The sequence below is a fragment of the Watersipora subatra genome, chromosome 10, assembly GCF_963576615.1.
Source record: "Watersipora subatra chromosome 10, tzWatSuba1.1, whole genome shotgun sequence".
Classification (NCBI taxonomy): Eukaryota; Metazoa; Bryozoa; class Gymnolaemata; order Cheilostomatida; family Watersiporidae; genus Watersipora; species Watersipora subatra.
The window spans coordinates 15,255,798-15,277,535 of NC_088717.1; the positions used below are offsets into that span (position 1 = coordinate 15,255,798).

Sequence of the window (21,738 nt, forward strand, 5' to 3'; positions counted from 1 at the left end):
ACTAATATTTTGCGACCATTACCAATTTTTTTAATTTGTAATTTTCAAATTTACCGTTTTCATTTCAAATGTGCCGTTATACTTCTATTTCCGGTTTTTCATAAGGCTTGATTGCTCAATCGGTAAAGGCTAATACTTCACACGCGAACAATTGTATTATCTCGGGTAGGAATAGCCTCTACACTCTCTCTGTTCGGTCAGACAAAGTACCAAACAAAGACAGTACGATATCTCATATTTACATTTGTACCAGTATCGAAAGGTACCAGTATCGTCGTATTCAAAGTTTTGATGGATAGCTTCTGGTGGAACAGTAACCTTGTTTATACACACACACTTCTATGCACGAATTTTTATTATTAGTTCAACATATTCAGGACTTTTATTTTGTTTTCTCAGTTCATATTAATTGTATCATTACCAAGTCATTTTGTATTGTAATCGTAGCAAAACCGACTTAATTTAGCCATTACTTGCTAATTATTTCACATTTACATTTAAACACTTATAGTCGTTTTGTTTCTTAATTTATTTGACCTGCACAAAACATTTTCTTCGTGATATGAAGTTTGAAAGTTACAGTTGTTTGACAAAGTGTGAAAACCTTCACAGTTGTTTATTTTTTCTCTTAATTTATTTCAACTACACAAAACACTTTTCTCATGACATGTAGTTTAAAACTATAAATGTTGTAAATGTTGTTAAATGTTAAATAAAAATAAATTATTTGTGCAAAGATTTTTATTACCTGGGCAACGTCGGGCATTCAGTCGTTGTCTATATATAAGTGTTTGTTGGTTTGTCGTATGTCCAGTTAGAGCGATAAAACACGTACGAAAAACAACTTCGCACTGAAAGTGAACTCACAAATTCCAGTTTTACAGACAAGCACACTAACCACTATGCCACCTTGCTATACTATTGAATAATTGTGAGCTTATTACACCTACCAATCTTTACTGGCGATTGGTTAAAATACGCACGTTTCACGTCATAGCTACTGGCATGCTTGAACTACTAAAAGAAAAATATGTGGCCAAACTTCCCCAAAATGAACATTTCCCAAAATTAAATATTTGTATATATATAGCATAAACTTAATTAAACTCATAGCCCACACAGAAATAAACTAACACTTTCATTTAAAAGTTAGAATGGTATGTTGTTTATGTTAATTAAAAATAAATTGTCTGTGCAAAAACTTTTTTATCGCCTGTGCAACACTGGGTATTCGGCTAGTGTAAAAATAAAGCTGGCGGTCTAGGAATGACATAAATTTCCAGCAAAAGCAAATTCACATTATCGTTTATAAACTGAGTATATATGTTCTTGGTTCAGACCCATATGACCTCTCCTTGGTAACTTTTGTTGATTAGATCGAAATATGTAGGCGTCATAAGCCTTGGTTCGAGTGTTATCTAGTCAGCCCTGATATATGATACTATGTGTATTATGTATGTGTATTATGTATGTGTATGATGGTTGTTAGATGTTTCACAGCATTTCACAGGAACGTCTTTTTGGCGTAAAATCCATGATGCCTCATTTCAAGTGTTAATGAATGTCAAAATAATATCTCTAACAGTAAAGCAAAACTTGTGTCAAGGTTGTCCATATAGATTGCAGAATTAGGGATTGGAGGAGTTTATTCTGTACCTTGATTCGCTTGTTTTATTGTCTATCAAAAACATTTTTACTGCACAATGATCGCGTTAATTAAACGATTAACGCCGATCAATACAAACACGCGATTAACTGAGTTGAGCCAATTAATCTTCAAATAAAATGCAACCGAGGTGGTTTATGACAAGCAACACTTTTTTACCAATTAAATACAACCACAATTATTTTGCACTCAACTATGAAAACACTAAGTGAGTCACTAACGTAAAACTTGTTTATACAACGAAAAAAGAACCGTGCCGATCTAGTTGTAAGTGGGTCGTGTTGTTAGTTGTTTGAACATGTTTCTAGGTAATAGCAACAACAGCAATTTCAGTATTATTTAATATTTCACAGTCTATTTTTGTTTATATTTAAAAACTTTTTTAGGTAAATTATACATGTATTTTAATTTTTCAAAAAAATCACATTCATATTTCAGCTTTAGAATAATAGTAAAATAAGATTGACACTTTATTAGAACATGAAAGCAGAAAAATGTTCTCCGTACTAGGTAGCGCATTTACAGACGTTGTTTGTAGCGTAAACAAGAAAGTGAAGTGCAATATATGCCAGAAAGAATTTGCCTACCACCACAGCACATCATCATTAAGATGTCATTTAACTAATTCTCATCATACCGCTCAGAATTCATCACCGGCTGTCGCAGACAACTACTACTGCTGACTACCGCCACTACTGTCTCCTGTGAGCGGCTATCCTTTAAAGCTAGCATTATTGTATGTAGGAAGAGGGCATCTCTTCATTCGGATAATGTGAATAAACTGTGCTGCCTCAACTTTTGGCTGGCTTAATTATAGACTTTCACGGGCTATTTTCATACTCATAATAATTAATACGTTGTAACTTATGTACATTGTACATAACATGTACTCCTGTTAACAATAATTGTCTCAAATATAATTAATTTATATGTAGCTGTATTATTTGTTTTCGAATATGCAGGTTTTTGCTAGATTAATTCCAAGATTAATTGAAGATTAACTGGTTCAGACCAGTTATTAATCGTGATTAATTTCTATAATCGTTGTGCAGCTCTAATTTTTACTGAAAAGGTCTTCTCAAGTGTCAGTAAATCGTCCACCATGTATGCTGCTTTCTGACACTGCACAATTTTTAGCAGACATCAGGCGGATGGAGCAAGATCGATTTTTTTTCCATGATTAATATTTTTTAGACAAGATCGATCATTGAAGCTGGATCACAGCAATTGTATGAAACTATTTGCATCGTTCTTTGCTGGCATGATGTCGATCAGGGACTATACAGTCATACCATGACATACGAGCTTTACACATTCCAAGACTCCTATGTCAATTTTCGTGTATCCCAATGCAATATTTCCTATATAAAATAGCTAAATAAAAATCAATCCATTCTCATCCTCTAAAAAACCACCTAAAAACAGATATTACGATGAAAAAACATGTCTTACTTGTTGTAATGCACTACCTATGCTCACAAAGTAACAAATACCTATTTAGTGGTTATGATCTGCAAGAAGATGTAACATTGTTATGCACAATACTGTATGGAGTTCTTACCTTCAAAACAGATGGAGTGACTAACTGCGGTCTGAGAGAGACTTCAGGCCACCAGGCACCGTGTTTGGTTCGCTACACTTTCATGACACTACTTAAGATAACATAAACTTAAAATGTAACCCAACTGAATTTAGCTTACTAAGCACACATTTAAAAATAAATTTCAATCTTACACCAATATTAATACTTATTTTGTGTTACGTTTATTTTTTATTATCTTATTCTGGCTTGGCACTTTTCGACGCGCTTTCGCTACCACTTTTAGCCAGCCTATTTAAAACTTTTTCAAACTGGTCCGACAAAAAAAACCGATCAAAGCTGTTCTCGTAAGCGACCTCTCAAATGGTTGGCCACCTAGCGGTCGCATTGAGACCCGTCTCGTACGCTCATATCTCAAATTTGCCTCGTCCCTCATGGCAAAATAATACTCAACATGCTGCTCAGATCTCAAAGTTCTCATATGTTGGGGCACTCGTATGTCAAGGTATGACTGTATTTTTTACCAATACTTCAATGTATCAACCTTTGGTCGATCATATGTGTGTCCTTGACAGTAACTCACTGCAAAGGTGTCTCTAAAAGCAATGATAATATCCAGGCAAAATACAAAAGGTTAGGTTAGGTCGGCCAACAAACTCCTGGAAGTTAGCTTAACACAGCCGTTAGAGTTTAACGTAAGAACCCTCTGGTAATCAAAGTTTGTTGTGACTCACTTGACATCGATGTCTTTTGTTCGTAGGTAATTGAGAATACTGGCAAACAGACTTGGGTCTCTGTCTATGAATATCTAAAAGTCAAGTGTTCATCATAGTTAGGGGTAATTAATATTACTAGTAGAAATGTGTGACGTTGCTGAGGTCACTTCTATTAAATGAAGTTCGCAGGTGACTTACTTTTCAACTTTACTCCTTAATTAAATCTATGATTCTACAATAATACAAACTTCCAATAAAATCAACAATTTAATCGGGCTATAATATCATAATTTTTAATGACTTAAGACTGGAAATAATATTTCAAAATGTGAATCTAAAACCTCCCAAATACTAATAGAAATTACTGTTTGAATGTTTTATTTAAATCGAACAAATGTAACCCAATTTATAATGATTACTGTGAAATAATAGGCCTTAAGCCACTAGAAGGCCTCCAAGCCAGACCATTTCACACCTCAATATGTATACACTTTCTTTACACTTATAGAAGTTTCCTTTCAAAGATTTGTGTTACTTTCTACAACTGTGACCTAGGTTATAGTGATAACTTTGAATTAATCAAATTTAGCCACTAGATGGGCTTCAACCCAGCCTCCAGAATATCAACATCTTAAACCCATGTTTAAACCCGCAGAAGTTTAACTGCAAAAGTTTCATTTATATCTGAAACTTCCATAAGTGAAACTATACTTAATGTTATAGCGGTAACAATAAAATACATGATGTATCGATGTCGTTTTTGGCCTTATAGGGCCTTTAGCCCCAGTCCCTAGAACTATATAGCCTAAACCATCTCTGGAACCATAGAAGTTGCCTGTCGAAAATTTGATCCAAGTTCGTTCACTGTTTTCAGGATGCATAGAAGACAAACCAACACAAATTATCTATAGATGAAAATATTTCCTTGAAATCAGAAGTTAGCAAAATACATTAAAAAGGAGGCTATTCAATAAAAGCTACTTACAGCGCCTGTGCTGTCCTTAATGGATGGGATTCTTCCGCTCACCAAACTAGAGAAAAACGAGTCAGAGACCCATGTTAATGTCTGCTTGGAGGTGGCAAACCTGTAGCACAAATATTGATATGGATACAGATATAATGTAATACCTGTCAGTCATTGTCATATGGCTATCATGGAGGTATTAGAGTTGGTATTCAAGAAACTTTCTAGCTACTAGAAAGTGATTGTCTTGTCCTACTTGAATTTATGCAAAGGATATTCATAAATTTACTTTTAGCTTGCCTTTTTTACGATACTATACTATGCCAACAATGCAATAGTTTATTTAAGAATGCATTGCAGAAGGTTGCAAAAAATTAGGCTGCTATCATACAAAAAAAATAGAAACTTTTTTTGTTTTTATAAGGCTTACGTAGCTTAAAAAAATTTAAAACTGAGTATTAATAAACTTTACTGGTGTTTTATATATTGAAATATAATACAGTATTTAAACAAGCTTAATAGAGATAAAATTTAAAATGCAGTAGTAGTAGCCTTTGCTGAAATGTCGTCTTGTAATAGCCATCAAGCCGCAATAACTACAACATAATTTGTAGAGATAGACTACAGAAGAATATATACCTCCAATTCTTAGCAAAGCGCACTCACGGAAATGACGTTCGACATTGGAATGGCTGCAACAATGTCAATAGTACAAGTTGTTTTCTTTACTAATATTTGATTACCGTAAATAAGGCTTATATGAATATCCTTCTACGTTATTAAACTATATCAAAATTCCTCCCAGATACCGCTCCTCCAACCACATACCGGCTTTAGTGTATGCTATAATATTGCTACACTTGACACTCCAGCAACTCAATTATGTTAAACTGTTTACAAAATTAAAATTATTTATACTCGCTTATAGCCAATAGTGATAGAAAACACAAACTCACGGAAATATTTTAAACTTCGCAATAATAAGTAGATCGTTATTGAAAACGCTACTATTTTCGTTTATATAAAGACAAAAAAGTTACCAAATCTGATATTTTCAAGTTAAACTATCATTTACTGAAAATCTTGGAAGAGCGACTCCTGGTTCAGACACTTCAACGAGCTTTAAAGTTGAAATGTTTTTAGTGACTGCTGGCAAAATTTACCGCTATTTTTGTGTGGCTAGGAGTGTTTATATTGTTAATATATCTTGTATTTGTTGTTAAAATTGTTCTTGTTATAATAGTTTTCTCATCTATAGTTTGGTGGGGACATAACTATGCAAAAATTAGGAAGTCTTTTCATGCTTAACAAGCTATTTCAGTTTAGCTGAACTAAAATTATTTATTTCATTCCAGTCCTTCTGTTACTTATTTGCAGCCTCATAATTATGCTTGGTCTACTTTGATTATTATATTAAGACTATCTGCAACTTAAAGTAACAAAACAAAGTATTTACGTAAAAGAATTGAAAAAATAAATAAAACAGACTAAATCAAAAAGGGATTTAATGTTCGCTTTGAAAAATGTAGTTACCTATATCGCACACTTGACTGATATAAAGTATTATAATAATTAGAAGAGTTCATATATATATAGATATATCTGACATGAAATTACATGATTAAATGTGTTCTCATTGAAATCTTCAAATGAGAAAAGAGTGTAAGAACTTTTTAGTACACGGTTTTAACTAAATGTTTATTTGTTGTGAACTTTTTGTTTTTGTAAAAACGCCAGCTCTCTTGAATAAGTGTGCCAAGTTTCAAGTAGCCACGATTTTTTTTTAGTGAACAAAGGCAAAAAGTTAGTTTTTATCAACACTTTTGCCGCTGTCAGCTTAACAAACCTAAAATAAAAGCAGCAGATGATATGAATTTATTTCCTTTGTTGAAGTGATTGAAAAATAAAACTGTAAGCAAGCTGCCAAATTTTAGGCTAGAGCTGATGTATGACACACTAATCTCAAGGACTGTAAAACAAAGCATCATCTGACATTTATAAGTGATATCACAAAGCTTAATTCGATTAAAACCCAAAAACCTTAGAAGACACCTGATGCGACTTCACAACAAAAAGGTATCAGCTTGTTAATGACAACTGTCTGGTTTGGATTACAAAAAAAATTTTGCACATCATTTGTAATTTCAAGACTTATTCCAATCCTGATTCAAAAGGTTTAGTCCAGTTCTTAAAATCTATAATTTAAAATTTAGGTTTATCAAAGCTATGTGTAAAATAAATTCTTACTCTTTGTTGAGAGCCAACTCATTAAAAGTACACCATTGTTTGTCACCCAACGCTATATTTCTGAAAGCATGTTAGAATTTCTCTAATGGCTATTTGACAGAGAAAAAATTTGATATGTATTGCTAAAATGTTCTGTAGGAAACTACAGGCTGGTAAAAACAACAAACCACTCCATCATTTTGATTGGCACTTTCCAATTCTTTTACCAATATAAAATATATTTAAGCGTTTTCAGCGTACGTCATTATTAATTTTAATGCTGCGCCAAGCAAGCAAAAATATTTTACAATAAAACACCAGGTATCTTGGCAATACTATATAAACTGAAAGTTTAAATTTTCAGCTCAGCAAAAACATCGTAAAAGAGAATTTTCATTTGGCCCAGTTGACACGAAAACCAGCCAAATCAATAAAACTAGCTCTATAACCAAACAGAACAATTTTTAAAATTTGTATATGTTGCCTGAATAGATTCAATATTAAAATTACACATAATACACAGCGTCAGCTCATTTAAAAGCTCTGCTCAAACGATGATCTTCCATTTACATATTTAAAATCAAATGTTCGGCTTTGTTAAATAGAGTTAATATTGAAACAATTCGGTAAAGGGAAGCGTTTATAGGAGCAAGATGGTCGCACTCAAACATTTCAGTACCTAAAAGTCTAACCTTGTTCCCCCAACATTGAAATTCACTATGTCTCGATCATCCATGAGATGAAGTCATGTTAACGTAGGTCGCAACTAAAACATTTCCTTCCAGCTTTTGCCTGACCTTTTAATCGACCTTTATAGCCTCAGTTTACTTGCAATTTGCTTTACGGTAGACTTGACTTGATGAATATTGCGTTTACCACAACGATATTTTTCACGCAGCTCTCGTGCTTGATACGGTGTGTGGCGGTAAATTATTTGATCTACGGCTCCGCGTGTTTTTTGACGTGGAGAAAACAACTCCTTCCACAAGTTTCAACTAAAAAATGTGATTACACATTGGTATCAAATATACCGGTATATAAACCAAATATACTGGTATATTTGGTTTACACATGATTAAAGCATGCATATATTAATTGAAACACAGTCTATTTCAGTTTACATGCTATCGTATTGAGCATGCTGGCTGATATACGTAATAAATATCTAATAACTATTGTAACTGATTTTCACTGTCCTTTATCTCTTGTGTTTTTTTAATGTTTTGTTTAGTATCTAGCCTTTTTGCTAAATTTAATAAGTATGTTAATTATAGTTTAGTCATAAAAAATTTCATAAGTCACTTTTAGAGTATGAAGTTGTGATTATCTTAGTCTTTATGTATTTTTGTTAGCTATCCTAAATTGCATTAATTTAGCCTTGGGCATTTTATTGAAGCTGCGCATAAAAAATGAAGATAATTTAAACTTATCTGCAAAGAAAACATTATTGATAGAGGTTGACGTAATGAAAAACACACTGATTTCATAACTCTATTTGTCAAGACCAGCATTCTCTGTAGTCTTTCTAGTTAAAGTAGGATGTCTGCTTGCATATTAGTGATAGTTAAATGACTCTCCTAGTTCTATCATGAATCTGCTCAGATGATTGCAGTGTTGACATTAAAAGTCATCATTCATCTGAGTTGCTGATGAGATGAGCGGTTCTTTTCGCAAAACAAGCATTACAATTCAAATGGTGCGTAAATCATCAATAGTATTATGTGCTTTCTCTCAACTTTAGCTTGCTGCTATGTATATTTACCCCTGACCTAGTTTTATTAAGCTGAAATAGGTATATCTTTATTATCATTATTAATAAAAAGATTATTAAGCAGGTGCTGGCAATAATAACACTGCTATTTATTTACAGCCCTAAACATAAATAGACAGTCCCTCTCTTAAATACCTTCATAGGGCATGTACGGCAGTTTGTTACTCTGGTGTTTGTGGTTGCTTTGAGTACCCGCTCCCTCCCCTCGCCAGTTTATTTACTCAGGGTGTGCATAACCCTAGGTGCTCCTGTTACTATCGGTAGCACCATCGCCCTTGTTTTCCAATTTCAATTTGCTTCCATTACTAGTTTGTAGCTCTTTAACATATTTCCTTTTATTATTTTCTGATTAATCCATAAACAATAATCCTAATTTCAGCGTATTTTTATTATTGCAGGTTTTTATCACAACCTTTAAGGTTGGCCGTAAGTGAGCTCGGGATTAATCTAAAAGCCAAAGGGTTGCCACTGCTTTCTTTTACAGTAGAGTCTCTCAAAATCTGTGCTGTTCCTAACACAGCCATTTTTGTTTATTATTATTATATTAGTTTCTGAACACAACCAAAACTAGATTTGTTGGTAATTGGCTGCAGCGTGGCCCCTCATTTCAAGGCTTAAAGCTGTAGGACCTTGCGAATGATACAGCACTTTCCAAGCAGTAATTTATCTTACGAATATTGTTGTTGTTGTTTCTGGTGAAAATTCTACAGTTAAAAAACTTACCTAAGTTTACATTCTAGCATAAATTATGGCTACATTCAACATCGTAAACTTAGTTACTTACAAATAGGTTCTTAAATGGGCAAAGGTCTTTTTGTTGTAAAATCTTAAATGCTGTGCATTTTGAGAGTGACATTCATGACTTGTCTTCTCCTGTTGCACAAATAAACTGACCTATCAGGTACTTTGTTTGCTATTGCTATAGATTGCGTCATTCATTCAGCGGTTGAAGCCTATTCGCTAAGCGAAAGCGTGAGGAATGTCCACAGAGGGAAGGCAGGTAAATATCCAGGGACGTGATCAGCTGGCTGTGAAGGAATAGAGGCGTGAGAGGGAATTCATTGTGTGAAAGGAGCGCGGCAGGACTAGATGCTCTAGCGTGATCTGGTCGTATATCACCAATACACAGTATGGAGTTTCTTAGTTTGACTAATAGATATACATTCTTGAATGAAGGAGTAATCTACGTTAACGGCACAGGCAATGCCGGACAGCTAGGACCATACCTCTTCGTCGCCTTCCCAGTTGCCATGCTCGCTATGGCTGCTGGACTCGTCGGTAATGTATTGTTGATTATAGCAACACGTAAAAGTCCGAGACTAAAAGCGCCCATATTTCAGTTGTTATTCGCCATAGCTTTTGCGGACATTATTCTTCTTATTTCATTCAGTTTGCCAGAAATAGCTAGTAAGTTCAACGATGGGCGGTGGATGTTCGGCAGCAAAGGATGCACGCTGCTCGCCTTCTTTCAGTTCTTACCCGCACATGTCACTTCGTGTCTAATCGTTGTCTGCTGCTGGGAGCGATTTAACGCAGTCTGCCGACCTCACAGTGCAATGATGATCACATCGAGAAAGATGTCTGGAATTATAGCCATCACCTGGCTCCTGAATGCAGGTAAACATGCTATTCATTTGAGGTTCTAAGGCCAGATTGACTGGGTTGGGGGAATAGTCCTATACTCTGGCCTGAAGGAGCGAAGGCCATTTGCCCAACAGGTACACACAAACATGGGCTGCACAAATAAATATAACTAGAATGTTATACCTCTGCATAAAAAATATAATGCCAAATATTTTTTTACGAAAACTTGTTAAAAATATATATATTGTTGCAGTATGGATCAACTTTATAATCTTTTAAGTAAAATTATTTTACACTAGCCATGAAAAACTTTAGGACTTTTTCTATTTTTTGTGCATCTTTCCAGTCTGATATTCGAAATTTTTTGTAGCAACTAGATAGTAACATTCTCTTTTTCTGACTTTTACCATAAATCATTCGTTGTTTCTATTCTCTGTATATAATTTTTTCCTATTTTTCTTTCAAAACCTTTTGCTGAAAATCGAGGTCGAAAAATTATTTTTGTAATGAAAGTATGTAGGCCTACAGTTTAGGACAAAGTACAAAAATGAAAAGTGCTCAAGTTGATTCGCTCTTAATCTATAAATCTCTAAATATTTTTAAATTTTTATTAAATTTATATTATAATATAATATAAATATTTATTATATTTGTATTATATTATACTGCTCTAATGGGTTTTGCGTTTCTAACGCTTGAAAATATGAACTACATTTTAAAAGTTTATATTCTGGCTCCTGGTGGTACCAGGTTTTGGAAGCGCCTGGCATACTTCAGGGGGGGGGACATCTTATAATATCTTTATTGTAGTACCAGTAACAAAAACGTCATGACTTGATGCGAACAAGGGCTGCGCTGTCATATTCTGGCAGACTGAATGGCAGCATTCATTACATTATTTAGAACTAATGTTGCTGCTGTACACGCAAGCGAATGAATAAAATAGCCAATAAGCTACATAATAAATATAGTGATAGGTACAAGCGTAGGTAAATATAGCGATAGGTGTGTTGTACAAGGCCAGATCTGAAATACTTAGTTAAATTGCTTTCTGGTAAAATATTATGTATGCCAGCAGCGCTGTAGAAACTGTCTCTATACAAGAAGTAAGTGTATCATTTCACTACCTGAAGATGTCTAGGTTATAGTGACAAACGGTCTCTTTGCCATCTTTCTCATTCGCTCGGCTGGTTGGTTCTTGGGAATCTGAGGTTAAATTAACACGAGGGCAGCGCTAGTCAGCATTAGGCACATTTAACTCTGTTGCTTAGATGTTATGCTATATTCATTCCCTCAATCAATACAGTTAATTTGATAGGCAGCCGCACGCGGCAATCCGCTCTTTTGCAAGCGCTGCGCTGAAAAGGCCTCTTAACGATTTCATGCATTTGGCAGCACCTCACAGCAATAGCAAAGTAGAGTTCTTTGAGCTCAGCAACGTGATGTTTCTCTAGCTATATATATAATTCGTATAAACAAAGGGCATGGCTAGCCCTCGCTCAGGGGACGCTTAGCTTTACATACATAATGCCAATACAAAAACAATAAAGATGAATGCATAGAAAATTGACCGGCAATGGTGTAACCTAGATGCTTTGATGGATGTGCACGAATCTGTTCTGTTATGAACAATGTAATGCATCGCAATAAAAACATGTCTCCGACGGTATTCGACATTGTTGAATCGCTGTGGTTTTACTCATCAATTCTCTTGCCAATAATGCGCCAACTATTATGACGGTTTTTGTCGACCAGTTAAAACAATTAAAACTTGTTAAAACAGCTTCAAATGATAATAGTTGCGCGAAATAAACTGAACAGACATTTTTATTTACTCATTTCTAGTTATATACAGGTAGGCCTATATGACAAAATAAGCAAATAAAACTTATAAATAATTATTTTATATATTATTATATTAATTATTATTTTAATGCATTGAGTCTAAGCATTGCAAATTGGTCCAAGACAATTGGTCTAACGAGTGGTTTAATCTCAATGCGTCTAAAGCTAATTGGTTTAAAACTAACTCGCCCAGCAGATCCAACGACACGTTTAGTCTAAAACCAACTCAGTCAAATATTGGCGCGTTGATCTAATTTGGAGTCTCTTGTGTGTGAGAAAGACTAACAATATTTTATAGTTTTTACTGGCACATGACATAAAATTTGGAGTTAGCAGTATAATTATAACATTGTTTATCATGTTACATTTTATCTCCTTTTTGTATTTTTTAAGGTTTTTTGTGCAGAAACTGCAACTAGTAAAAAATTTGTTCATTTTTAAACCTGATTTCATATCTATGAATAGATTTCTGAGATGGAAACAATATTTAAATTTTACATGTAATTTTTAATTATTATTTGATTTTATTGTTTCAGGTGTTTTAGCGCCCCTCATAGTCATGACAAAGGAAGTTTTACTAAAATATCCAGCGCCACACGAAGGGGCTGATTTACCGACAGCAACCTCGTGTTACCTAGAAATGGAGCCCCACATAAAGCAACTCTATTTCACCATAATGGGTATGGTCTTCTACGGCATCACTGCTATTGTCAGCATCGCCTACTTGGCCTGCACTATTTGTAAGGCCATGAATGTCGACCTAGAAAACTACTTCATCAAGGACGACTTTAAAAATCACGTAAGTGGAACAGTTGGATGAGAGGGCTATATGACTATTTACGTATTTGAGATACGAGTGAATTGACAATGCGAGATCGATCCGCATTAAGCTGGTATCTCAAGGTATTACTGTACGACTTTTTTTCTCACGGAAACATTATTTTTGTAGATAGGTAGTCGTCAAAGTAGTATTTTAATTTAGATGAAAACTATTAGCATGTAAGTTTTTATTTTGGATAATTTAGCTGAAATTGATACGCTATTACAGTTAAAGACTAGTGTAGATCGGAACACATTTGCTTATAACAGTCAATTGCTTTCAAATATGATAATTAAGTGTACATCAACAAAAAGTAATCAAGCCTTAGTTGGCATTCAGTGTATAGTTTAAAGAAATTGTAATCTAAAATTCATATGGCCTTCAGAGCCAGTTTCCATATTCGGCAGTGCAGGCAACTCTTTTTGGAAACTGTCTAGGGTAAGAATGTTCATAAAAACTATCCAAAAGAAGAATATTTAGATAAAAACAAGTTATATGAAAAATATCCAGATGAAATTATCCAAATAAAGAATATTCAGATAAAAACTATTCAGATAAAGAATATCCAGATAAAGAATATCCAGATAAAAATTATCCAGATAAAAAATATTCTTATGAACTAACTAGGTGAAAAATATCCATATACAAAAGACCCCACCATACAACATTATTTCGTTCCAGTGTTGGCATCGTATAGTGAAAATGTCGTATAGAGGGAAATAGAAACCCATAGTAATTAGCTAATGCAAACATCCCCTGGAAAAAAACATCAAAATTTTACATACTTGCTGGACATATTAAAAATTAGTAACAAAACAATATGTTAACCTAAGTAACTGTAGTTACCTACAGTAGTTTTAGTGTATTTAGTGGTTATGGTCATAAAATGTAAGATTCCTATGTACTATATGCAGTAGCAGCAGTACGTAGCATAGGAAGCTCTTACCTTTGAGGCAGACGTGTAACAAAAATGTTGAATTTAACTTAAAGAATTTAGCTTACTAAACACATACTTAAAGTTAGGTTTTAGTATTGAGTTTACTAATCTAAATTTCAACTTTGTCATCGTCTAAAATTTTATCACCTATCTGTTTCCAGTTTTGTTTTCACTATAACTAATAACAAATAACGCTGAACTAAGAGAGAGAGAAAGCATCATATCTCTTTCAGGCGTTGTGAGAGAGATTTCAGCGAATACCATATCAGAATTTTTGTTATTTCGACATTTACAGCACATCAACTGCCAAATTTTAAATTCGAAAGAAATTTTTGTTGATATTGTATGGCGAAAAAAATGTCATATGGGGGATGAAAAAAACATTGTGTGTGACATCTTAAGGAGAAAAAATCATATAACGGGGATATCGTGACCCGGGGGAAGGGGGAGGGGGGGAGGAAGGCGCACTGAAAAAACTAACTCGAAAAAAATGTTATTGGAATGTCTTGCCAACATTAAAGTATCCAATTATGGGCTGTCTAAGTAATGACAAGCCTATAATGCAGTATGGCAGCAATGCCATTATTGGCTCTTTCTACAGGCCGGCAGCTCGGCAGCTGGACTGTAGAAAGAACAAATAGTGACATTTGATTGCGCTCTAGGGCATATCAAGAGTTCAACCACGAAATATTAGGTAATCATCGCCACTGCTAGTAATTGCTTGTTACATTGTACAGCCAGCCATTGTGTGGGGGGCTGTTTCGCATTTTGCCCTTTCTGTACGGCTACTAGGGTGTTTCTATTCATGCTTTCTTTTCCATTGAGAAGTATCAATAGAACTACAGATATAGTTTCATAGGGCAAATAATCAATAGATAATTGGCATATTTATTTCCGGGAGTAACGGGAGTAACGGGCGTAGGCCAGATAACAGTCGGGTGTTGATGTGAGAGACGAAACCGTAGTAAATGAGATGCTTCTTTTTTCCTGTCTGATGGCAAGAATCTTTCTAAAATAATAATCTCTTTTCCGTAGATATTTTTGAGCTTGTATTTATTATGTATTCTACCCGTATAGGGGGCACATGAAAAAGATGTATTAACCACAGGGATTAGGTAATGGATATTCAATCATTAATGGATGACTCACGTCAAATTTTTAAAAACTTGATCAAAAAGTCTCGATATTTTTCTAGCATTTCAAATTTTGTTTGTTGTTTTAGTTCACCTGAATATCAGAATATTTCAAGATTAAAATCGGGAAAACTTGATCATATCTGGGCACGCCTTTTTCTTTCGAGTGTTTTAACTGCGATCAAGTTTTGTCGATTATAATCTTGAACCATCCTGGCAGTCAGATCACTTAAAACAACAAACACATAATGAATAATAGAAAATTATTTATACATTTTGATAAAATCTTTTGACAGGAGTAAGCCATCAAGGTCTAAGTGTAACCATAACTGGAGTTATCTTCCACACAAGGAATCACTCTATTGATTAGAGTATTTACTCTATTCATTTGAAGAAAACTTGCAGATGAATTTACTAAAAACCTTAGCATTCACCAAATCTGTCTGTTATTCACTAAGTGGTCGGTTATTCTAACCTATTCACAAAGATCACAGGCTAAATCTTGAATCTGGAAGAATCTGGAACTTGGTTTTTGCGCAGCATCGTGGTAACCTATCTGGAATAAAAACTACTGTAATTCCCCTACAATTGTCAGTTATGTAATTGGAACCTGAATTCTGTTATTCTCCTTCGCTATATGCATACTCTCCGCACGTAGGAGGCCCAAAAGCATCCTTAAGTTTTGGGCTTCAGGCTAAGTTAAATCGAAAGGTCTGTAGCCAGATATCTATAGAAATGCCCTCCTTTGTGTTAGTTCTATTAAAATAACTTGCACCTCACATTAGGCAGAACCTTTCATCTTATTTGATTCACGAAATGTACTGAAAAGCAGATAAAATTGATCATGTAATCCTTTTAAGGAAGACAAACAAGATTACAAGATGTTTATCTAAAATATCTCTTTCTCCTGGGAAGATCAATGATTTTAGTCATCGGCTGATTGAACCCGCTGAGAGAATGTTCGGTGCAGTCGATTGTTGACCATCTTTATTCATTTCGTTTATTCAAACAAGATGAAGTTCTCAGCGATGAACTCTCTGCCCTTGATCAATTCTACCCGGTCCCTATTGACCGGCTGGATTTGATAATAATCGCGCCTGGCTTCATTAACCAGACTAGCGTTCACATAATAGATACCAGCGCTTACGCACTCCCTCAGCCCTCCAAACAACATCTCCTCAATTTTGGCAATACAGTCATGGCCAGTAGTATAGGACCGCCTACAACAATCTAGCATTTCTGAAATATATGTAATCAGTTGTACTTTGCTTAAAAAAGCATGTGAATACAGAAACATGGTCTCATTTTAATACTCAGAATCTCCTCTATCTGTTTTTTTATCTGTTCGTCTTTAAAGACGATACTCTAACTGTTACGTCGCTAAGTAATATTAAATGTAAATATTTATTTACTAAAAGCTATTTGAAGACATGAGTGCTTGAACTGTCAAAAATGACTGAATCTATACTTTGGGGAAGTAGAAATATCCAACATTTGAGAAACCTTTAAACAGACTTAACACATAGCTTGAAAGAAAAAATAACCATTTAGTAACTTTTGCTAATGTTTCATTAATACAGAGCAGATCTCCTCGCCTGAGAGTATTATGTAATAAGGAGAAATAAATTTAATATTTAAATAAAATTTAAATAAAATAAACAATATAATAACATGAAAAAAAGGTTTTAAGATTAAAATGATATATAACTTTAATCAAGAAATAAATTTAATATTTAAATAAAATTTAAATGCTAATGTTTCATTAATACAGAGCAGATCTCCTCGCCTGAGAGTATTATGTAATAAGGAGAAATAAATTTAATATTTAAATCAAATTTAAATGAAATAAACAATACAATAACATGAAAAAAGTTTTTAAGATTAAAATGATATATAACTTTATTTTAGTTGACTATATTGAGCTTATTGAGACCTATAATTAAAGCGTATGAAAATGATTGTGTGGTCTTCTACTTATGCATATGACTGTAGTTCTAGAAATCCATATCATGTTTTATGCCAGTGCGCCGATATTGTCACTTCTCATTATTCAAAATATTTTATAATGATATTTGTAGATTCTCAGATCCACAGCTGTTATCACCACAATATCTATAATATTCTACTTGCCATATCGATATATCTACTTCTACAACCTGCATACTCGTGCCACTGTAAACAATGACAACGATGTCATGATACTTCTTGGCACCGTCATGGTAATCCTAGGAGGAGCTGTAAAACCATTTGTATATATCACAGCTTCCAGCCGTTTCCGCAAATCTGCATTTCGGGCTCTCAAGTAAGTTTTTTTTTAGAATAAAAGTGAACATTTTATGACTTCTTTATTTGTGAATGATTGGTGTGATGTCATAGTCGCGATTTATTAAACAACAGTATAATTTATTGTTCAACATATTTTATTGGTCCTCGATCAGTCAAGTGGCTCATCAAGTTTGTATCACTATGTTTCCAAATGTTTTCCTTTTTGGTGCCTTTTTTACTTGTTAACAGGGGTACTGCGGATACTGCCTAAAAACAGAATAATAATAATAAAATATTGTACCATTAGTGTGAGTTTAGTAACTGGGACTGGAGAGGAGCGTTAGACATGCTAGGCAAACGTTATGATAGCTTTTGTCGACTTCTCAGACAGAATCTGTGGATCTTCCGCTTGAAACAACACTTTCTGTTAGCTTTACTCCTTATAAAAATATTTGGTTATCATTAGGAAAAGAGAAACACTTTCATTGGAATGTAGGCTATATTCACAGAGACAACCAATTGCGACATGATTGGGCATCATCACCAAATCACCCTATTGAAAATATTTCACATGGAAGCTACACACACCGCTATCTCGTGTTGAATCAAGCATTGATGAATTAAGCACCCGGCAGCAGACGTTAGGTCTAGTACGTTAGTGATTTTTCAGAGAGCTTGTTTCTCAAGCGGCCATTCTGTTGATGACAGTTTTTAAAAAGCTTTTTTAACTTGAATTTTAATAAGCTGTCATGCCGCATAATAATGATAATAACTGCCTTTAACATCAACTTCATTGGGTTACATTCAGTCGAAAAGAGTGTTGAAAAAGACAACCTAGTACATATAGTATCGAGCAGAAAACATTAGCTCTTGCCCTTGGCGACCATTGGTGCCTTGAGAGGTCTGCATAAATAGGAAACCTTTAAAGGGTTGGCCAGATGGCAACCGACTATGCCCAGATGTGGATATATCAGCCAGTACCAAAGTTTGTAAGAAGTTGTGATTAGTATTAAAATCAAACTCAAAACACTAGTAGGCCTATCATTCCAAATATTTCTTGTACTTCAATTGCTCGATTTTATGACTTGCATTCTGAATGACGATTATGTTATGAACAAATACTCTAAATAATGCATTCGCTAATAATCAATTATCCAATCACACGCAAGTCAAACTAGACTGAGCACTATAGCAACCATTCAGCTGCCAGCTATCTGCTTCGATTACTTTGATTGGTTCAATTCCTAACCGTAGCATCCAATGGGGGCGCTTGAATGTAATAATCGAATGAACTGGAGTGGCTTGTAAATTGACAATCAGTGTGATATCCGCTGTGATATCACACTGATTGTCACTGATACATCACATAATTATTTGTGATGTAATTAGTTTCTTAATTAGTTAGTTAACTTTGCTTCTAGAATTTATCTCCAAACAAAGCGTTTCTTTTGATCTTTATAAATTGTGGTACTTACATTATAATTGAAAATATCCAAGGATGGTATGATAGGCTTTAACAAGCCTTTCTGTGCATTGCAGATGCTGCGGGACAAGCAGGAAAGAGTACGAACAAACCCACGGATTTAGAATGAGCGAGAAGTTCGTAGAGTCCGACAGACCTCTCCTCAATGTCAATAAATTAGCCGTGATCTCTTAAATAAGGAGAGAGTACGAGAAAGCAGCTGTGATCAACCTACTACTTCCCAATTGAATCTTATACAAGAATCTTCTGGAAACCCGTCTGCAGCCAAGCTGAACTTTTTTTAAATTTTTTTTGTAAGCCGTAAATATCTGTAACCACGCTAAGGTAGGAGGTACGAGTCCTAACGATAGATTTTGTATGTAGCCAGCTTCTAATCTCACTTCCATTGAAATTGGTCTTTTGTGCAATATATGATTTTAAAGGCGAAGAATTGTTTCACTATGTTTAACTAGTAATGCGTGAAGGCTATTAGGTGTTGCTTGGCTGTCAGCACGTAGGGTCAGCGTGACTCTGAATCATTGCATCAGAAAGCCCTGCTTTTCAGCTAACAGCTAGTACATTTTTCTATCGCCTCAAGCTGTTAACCATACATACATGCAAATTTTACTTGAATTCTGATTTCTGTATGAGTATTTTGATGAAAGAAATGATGAACGGAGTTCTTTGTGCCTACAGAATATTTTTTTAATGAGCTCCTGATAGTTGTATAAGAGGAAAGGCTATAAGCAGGCACATTTATGAATTATGAAACACTTGAGGGTGTTGATGTAAGCCATATGAAATAAAATATACAGCAAGCAAACAGTTATTTATAACTTATTGACTCAGAGAACAGGTGCTTGATCTTTGCAAATGGGAACTGTCAGTAAATACATTGTAGTTCTCCAAAGGCTGGTTCATATTATATCGGAACATGTCGGAGCTGTCCTCTCGGCGATTATCCGTCGACTATGTGCATAGTAAACTGATGGCACTATCGAGGCGATGTGAATGCGTCGAGAAATATTGTGGCTGTCAAACTTTCTTGATATTTTGCCGAGCATCCATGACAGTCTGTATAATCTGCACCACTTCAGCAATGATGATTGGCCATCACGGATTGCTTAATCTATATTTTGTTTCATGGCAGTTGCTGCGGGGCTAGTATTTTATCAATTCCGCTAGCACCTGGTATAATTAGAACGCCATACTGTAGACTATTCGCTGATGTAACTGCGGATGGGCTCGCTATAATGTGAACATTGTTGTCACATACAATCACTGAAGCATTGTGGGATTAACGCCGACATAAGGGGATACTGTGTGAACCAGCCTTAAAGCAGCGCTTCCTGTTCGTTTTTACCTCCGAACCCCTACGACTGACCAGGGCAATCTCATATCCTCTTGTTTTGAATAAAGCAAAAACAGCTCAAAACAATGAAAAACAAACATATTCAGAATATAATAGAACATTAGGTCATTGAAAGGTCATTATAGTAAGAGTCAAATGGTTTCGCACAGTAGAAACATATACAAAAAAAAACAACACACTATATGATCTTTGAATATTTTCCTGTCTCTTTTCTGCTATTGTTTGATTGAAACATGTTTACTTGTAGGTGAGTGAAATGTGTAGATCTTTTTCAGGGTTGATGACGTTACAATATTTATTTTTTATATATGGAAGAGATGAAAATCCGGATTCACCTAGCTAAGCTGTTGAGCTTAGGGTCAGCTTGACCCTTGTTTCATACATCAGAAAGTTATGCTTTTTAGTGACCTGTTGGTACATTCCCTAAAAAAGTGCCTGCACTAATAAAACCACATATGAGGATTTCATGCTTGTTCAGCTCCATATTGTACACTGTCTGGCAGCTTTAATGTAAGGAAATCATAAAATGGTTTAAACCTTTGACAGCTTCAGAAATTGGGCAGCACATTCTTTGGATGTCAGATGCCTACATAATGCTTGAGGCAACTCGGAGAAATGATTAGATTACAACATAGAGTTTTGGAAGAGACGTGACAATGGAAAAGGGTTGGGTATGTCAAACCTACAGGTCCCCAGAGAGACTGTGTAAAACTATGTTGATATCATTTGTCCCATAATGCTTTGCGACACGTAGCCTTGGCTCATTCCTAATAATTATAGCGCTATCTACATGGTAAAAACCTCAGTGTACAACAACTTGAAAAAGAACATAGGTAATTTTCTATATATAATATTATAAATATTATATATAAAATATAATATTTTATATTATATTTTATATATAATATTTTATATTATATTTCGTATTATATATAAAATATATAATATACATATTGTATATATAATATATATATTCTATAATATATATTATATATATATTTATAATATATATATAATATATCATATATACATATGGGCAGGCTTGGGGCCACTAGCAGTGCAGTGCGCACTGCACTGCACTAGTGCACTGCACTAATGCAGTGCATAGTGCAGTGCAATTTAAAAATAGAAATGTCTAGTGCAATGCTAGTGCAAATTTGACATGAGTCCCTGGGTGCACTAGTACAAGTGCAGTGCTTAGTGTGACATGGTATGTACTAGTGCAGTGCCTAGTGCAGATTAGAAAATTCCCATAAACGCACTAGTGCAAGTGCAGTGCACAGTGCAACATAAAATGCTCTAGTGCAATGCCTAGTGCGGATTGGAAACTTTTTCATAAATGCACTAGTGCAAGTGCAGTGCCTAGTGCGACATAGTATACACTAGTGCAGTGCCAAGTGCAGATTGAATATTATTATTTTCCTTTGATGGAGATGA

At 34.6% G+C, this 21,738-nt stretch overlaps 2 protein-coding genes across 2 annotated transcripts in view; one reads left to right on the forward strand and one right to left on the reverse strand.

The window, feature by feature from the left end:
- The window catches only part of LOC137406449 (BTB/POZ domain-containing protein KCTD3-like), a 34,633-nt gene extending 26,705 nt beyond the window's left edge, over window positions 1-7,928 (reverse strand). The window contains exons 1-3 of the mRNA XM_068093034.1: window positions 7,805-7,928; window positions 4,908-5,007; window positions 3,941-4,014 (exon numbers count right to left, since the gene is read on the reverse strand). Coding sequence (XP_067949135.1) covers window positions 3,941-4,014; window positions 4,908-5,007; window positions 7,805-7,848 — 218 coding nt within the window. The 5' untranslated portion in view covers window positions 7,849-7,928. The remainder of the gene's footprint in view (window positions 1-3,940; window positions 4,015-4,907; window positions 5,008-7,804) is intronic.
- Window positions 7,929-9,924: 1,996 nt separating this feature from the next.
- On the forward strand, window positions 9,925-19,758 carry LOC137405991 (thyrotropin-releasing hormone receptor-like). The gene is made up of 4 exons (XM_068092487.1): window positions 9,925-10,500; window positions 12,849-13,111; window positions 17,281-17,504; window positions 19,007-19,758. The coding sequence occupies exons 1-4, from the start codon at window positions 10,014-10,016 to the stop codon at window positions 19,122-19,124; spliced, it is 1,092 nt and encodes a 363-aa protein (XP_067948588.1). The 5' UTR covers window positions 9,925-10,013; the 3' UTR covers window positions 19,125-19,758.
- The last annotated feature ends 1,980 nt before the right edge of the window (window positions 19,759-21,738 follow it).

Excerpts from the sequence above, each read along its gene's own strand:
- LOC137405991 (XM_068092487.1), top strand. The coding sequence starts at position 10,014 with ATGGAGTTTCTTAGTTTGACTAATAGATATACATTCTTGAATGAAGGA. Across the intron at positions 10,501-12,848 it reads CACCTGGCTCCTGAATGCAG|GTGTTTTAGCGCCCCTCATA; the intron begins GTAAACATGCTA and ends TTATTGTTTCAG. Across the intron at positions 13,112-17,280 it reads AGGACGACTTTAAAAATCAC|ATTCTCAGATCCACAGCTGT; the intron begins GTAAGTGGAACA and ends TGATATTTGTAG.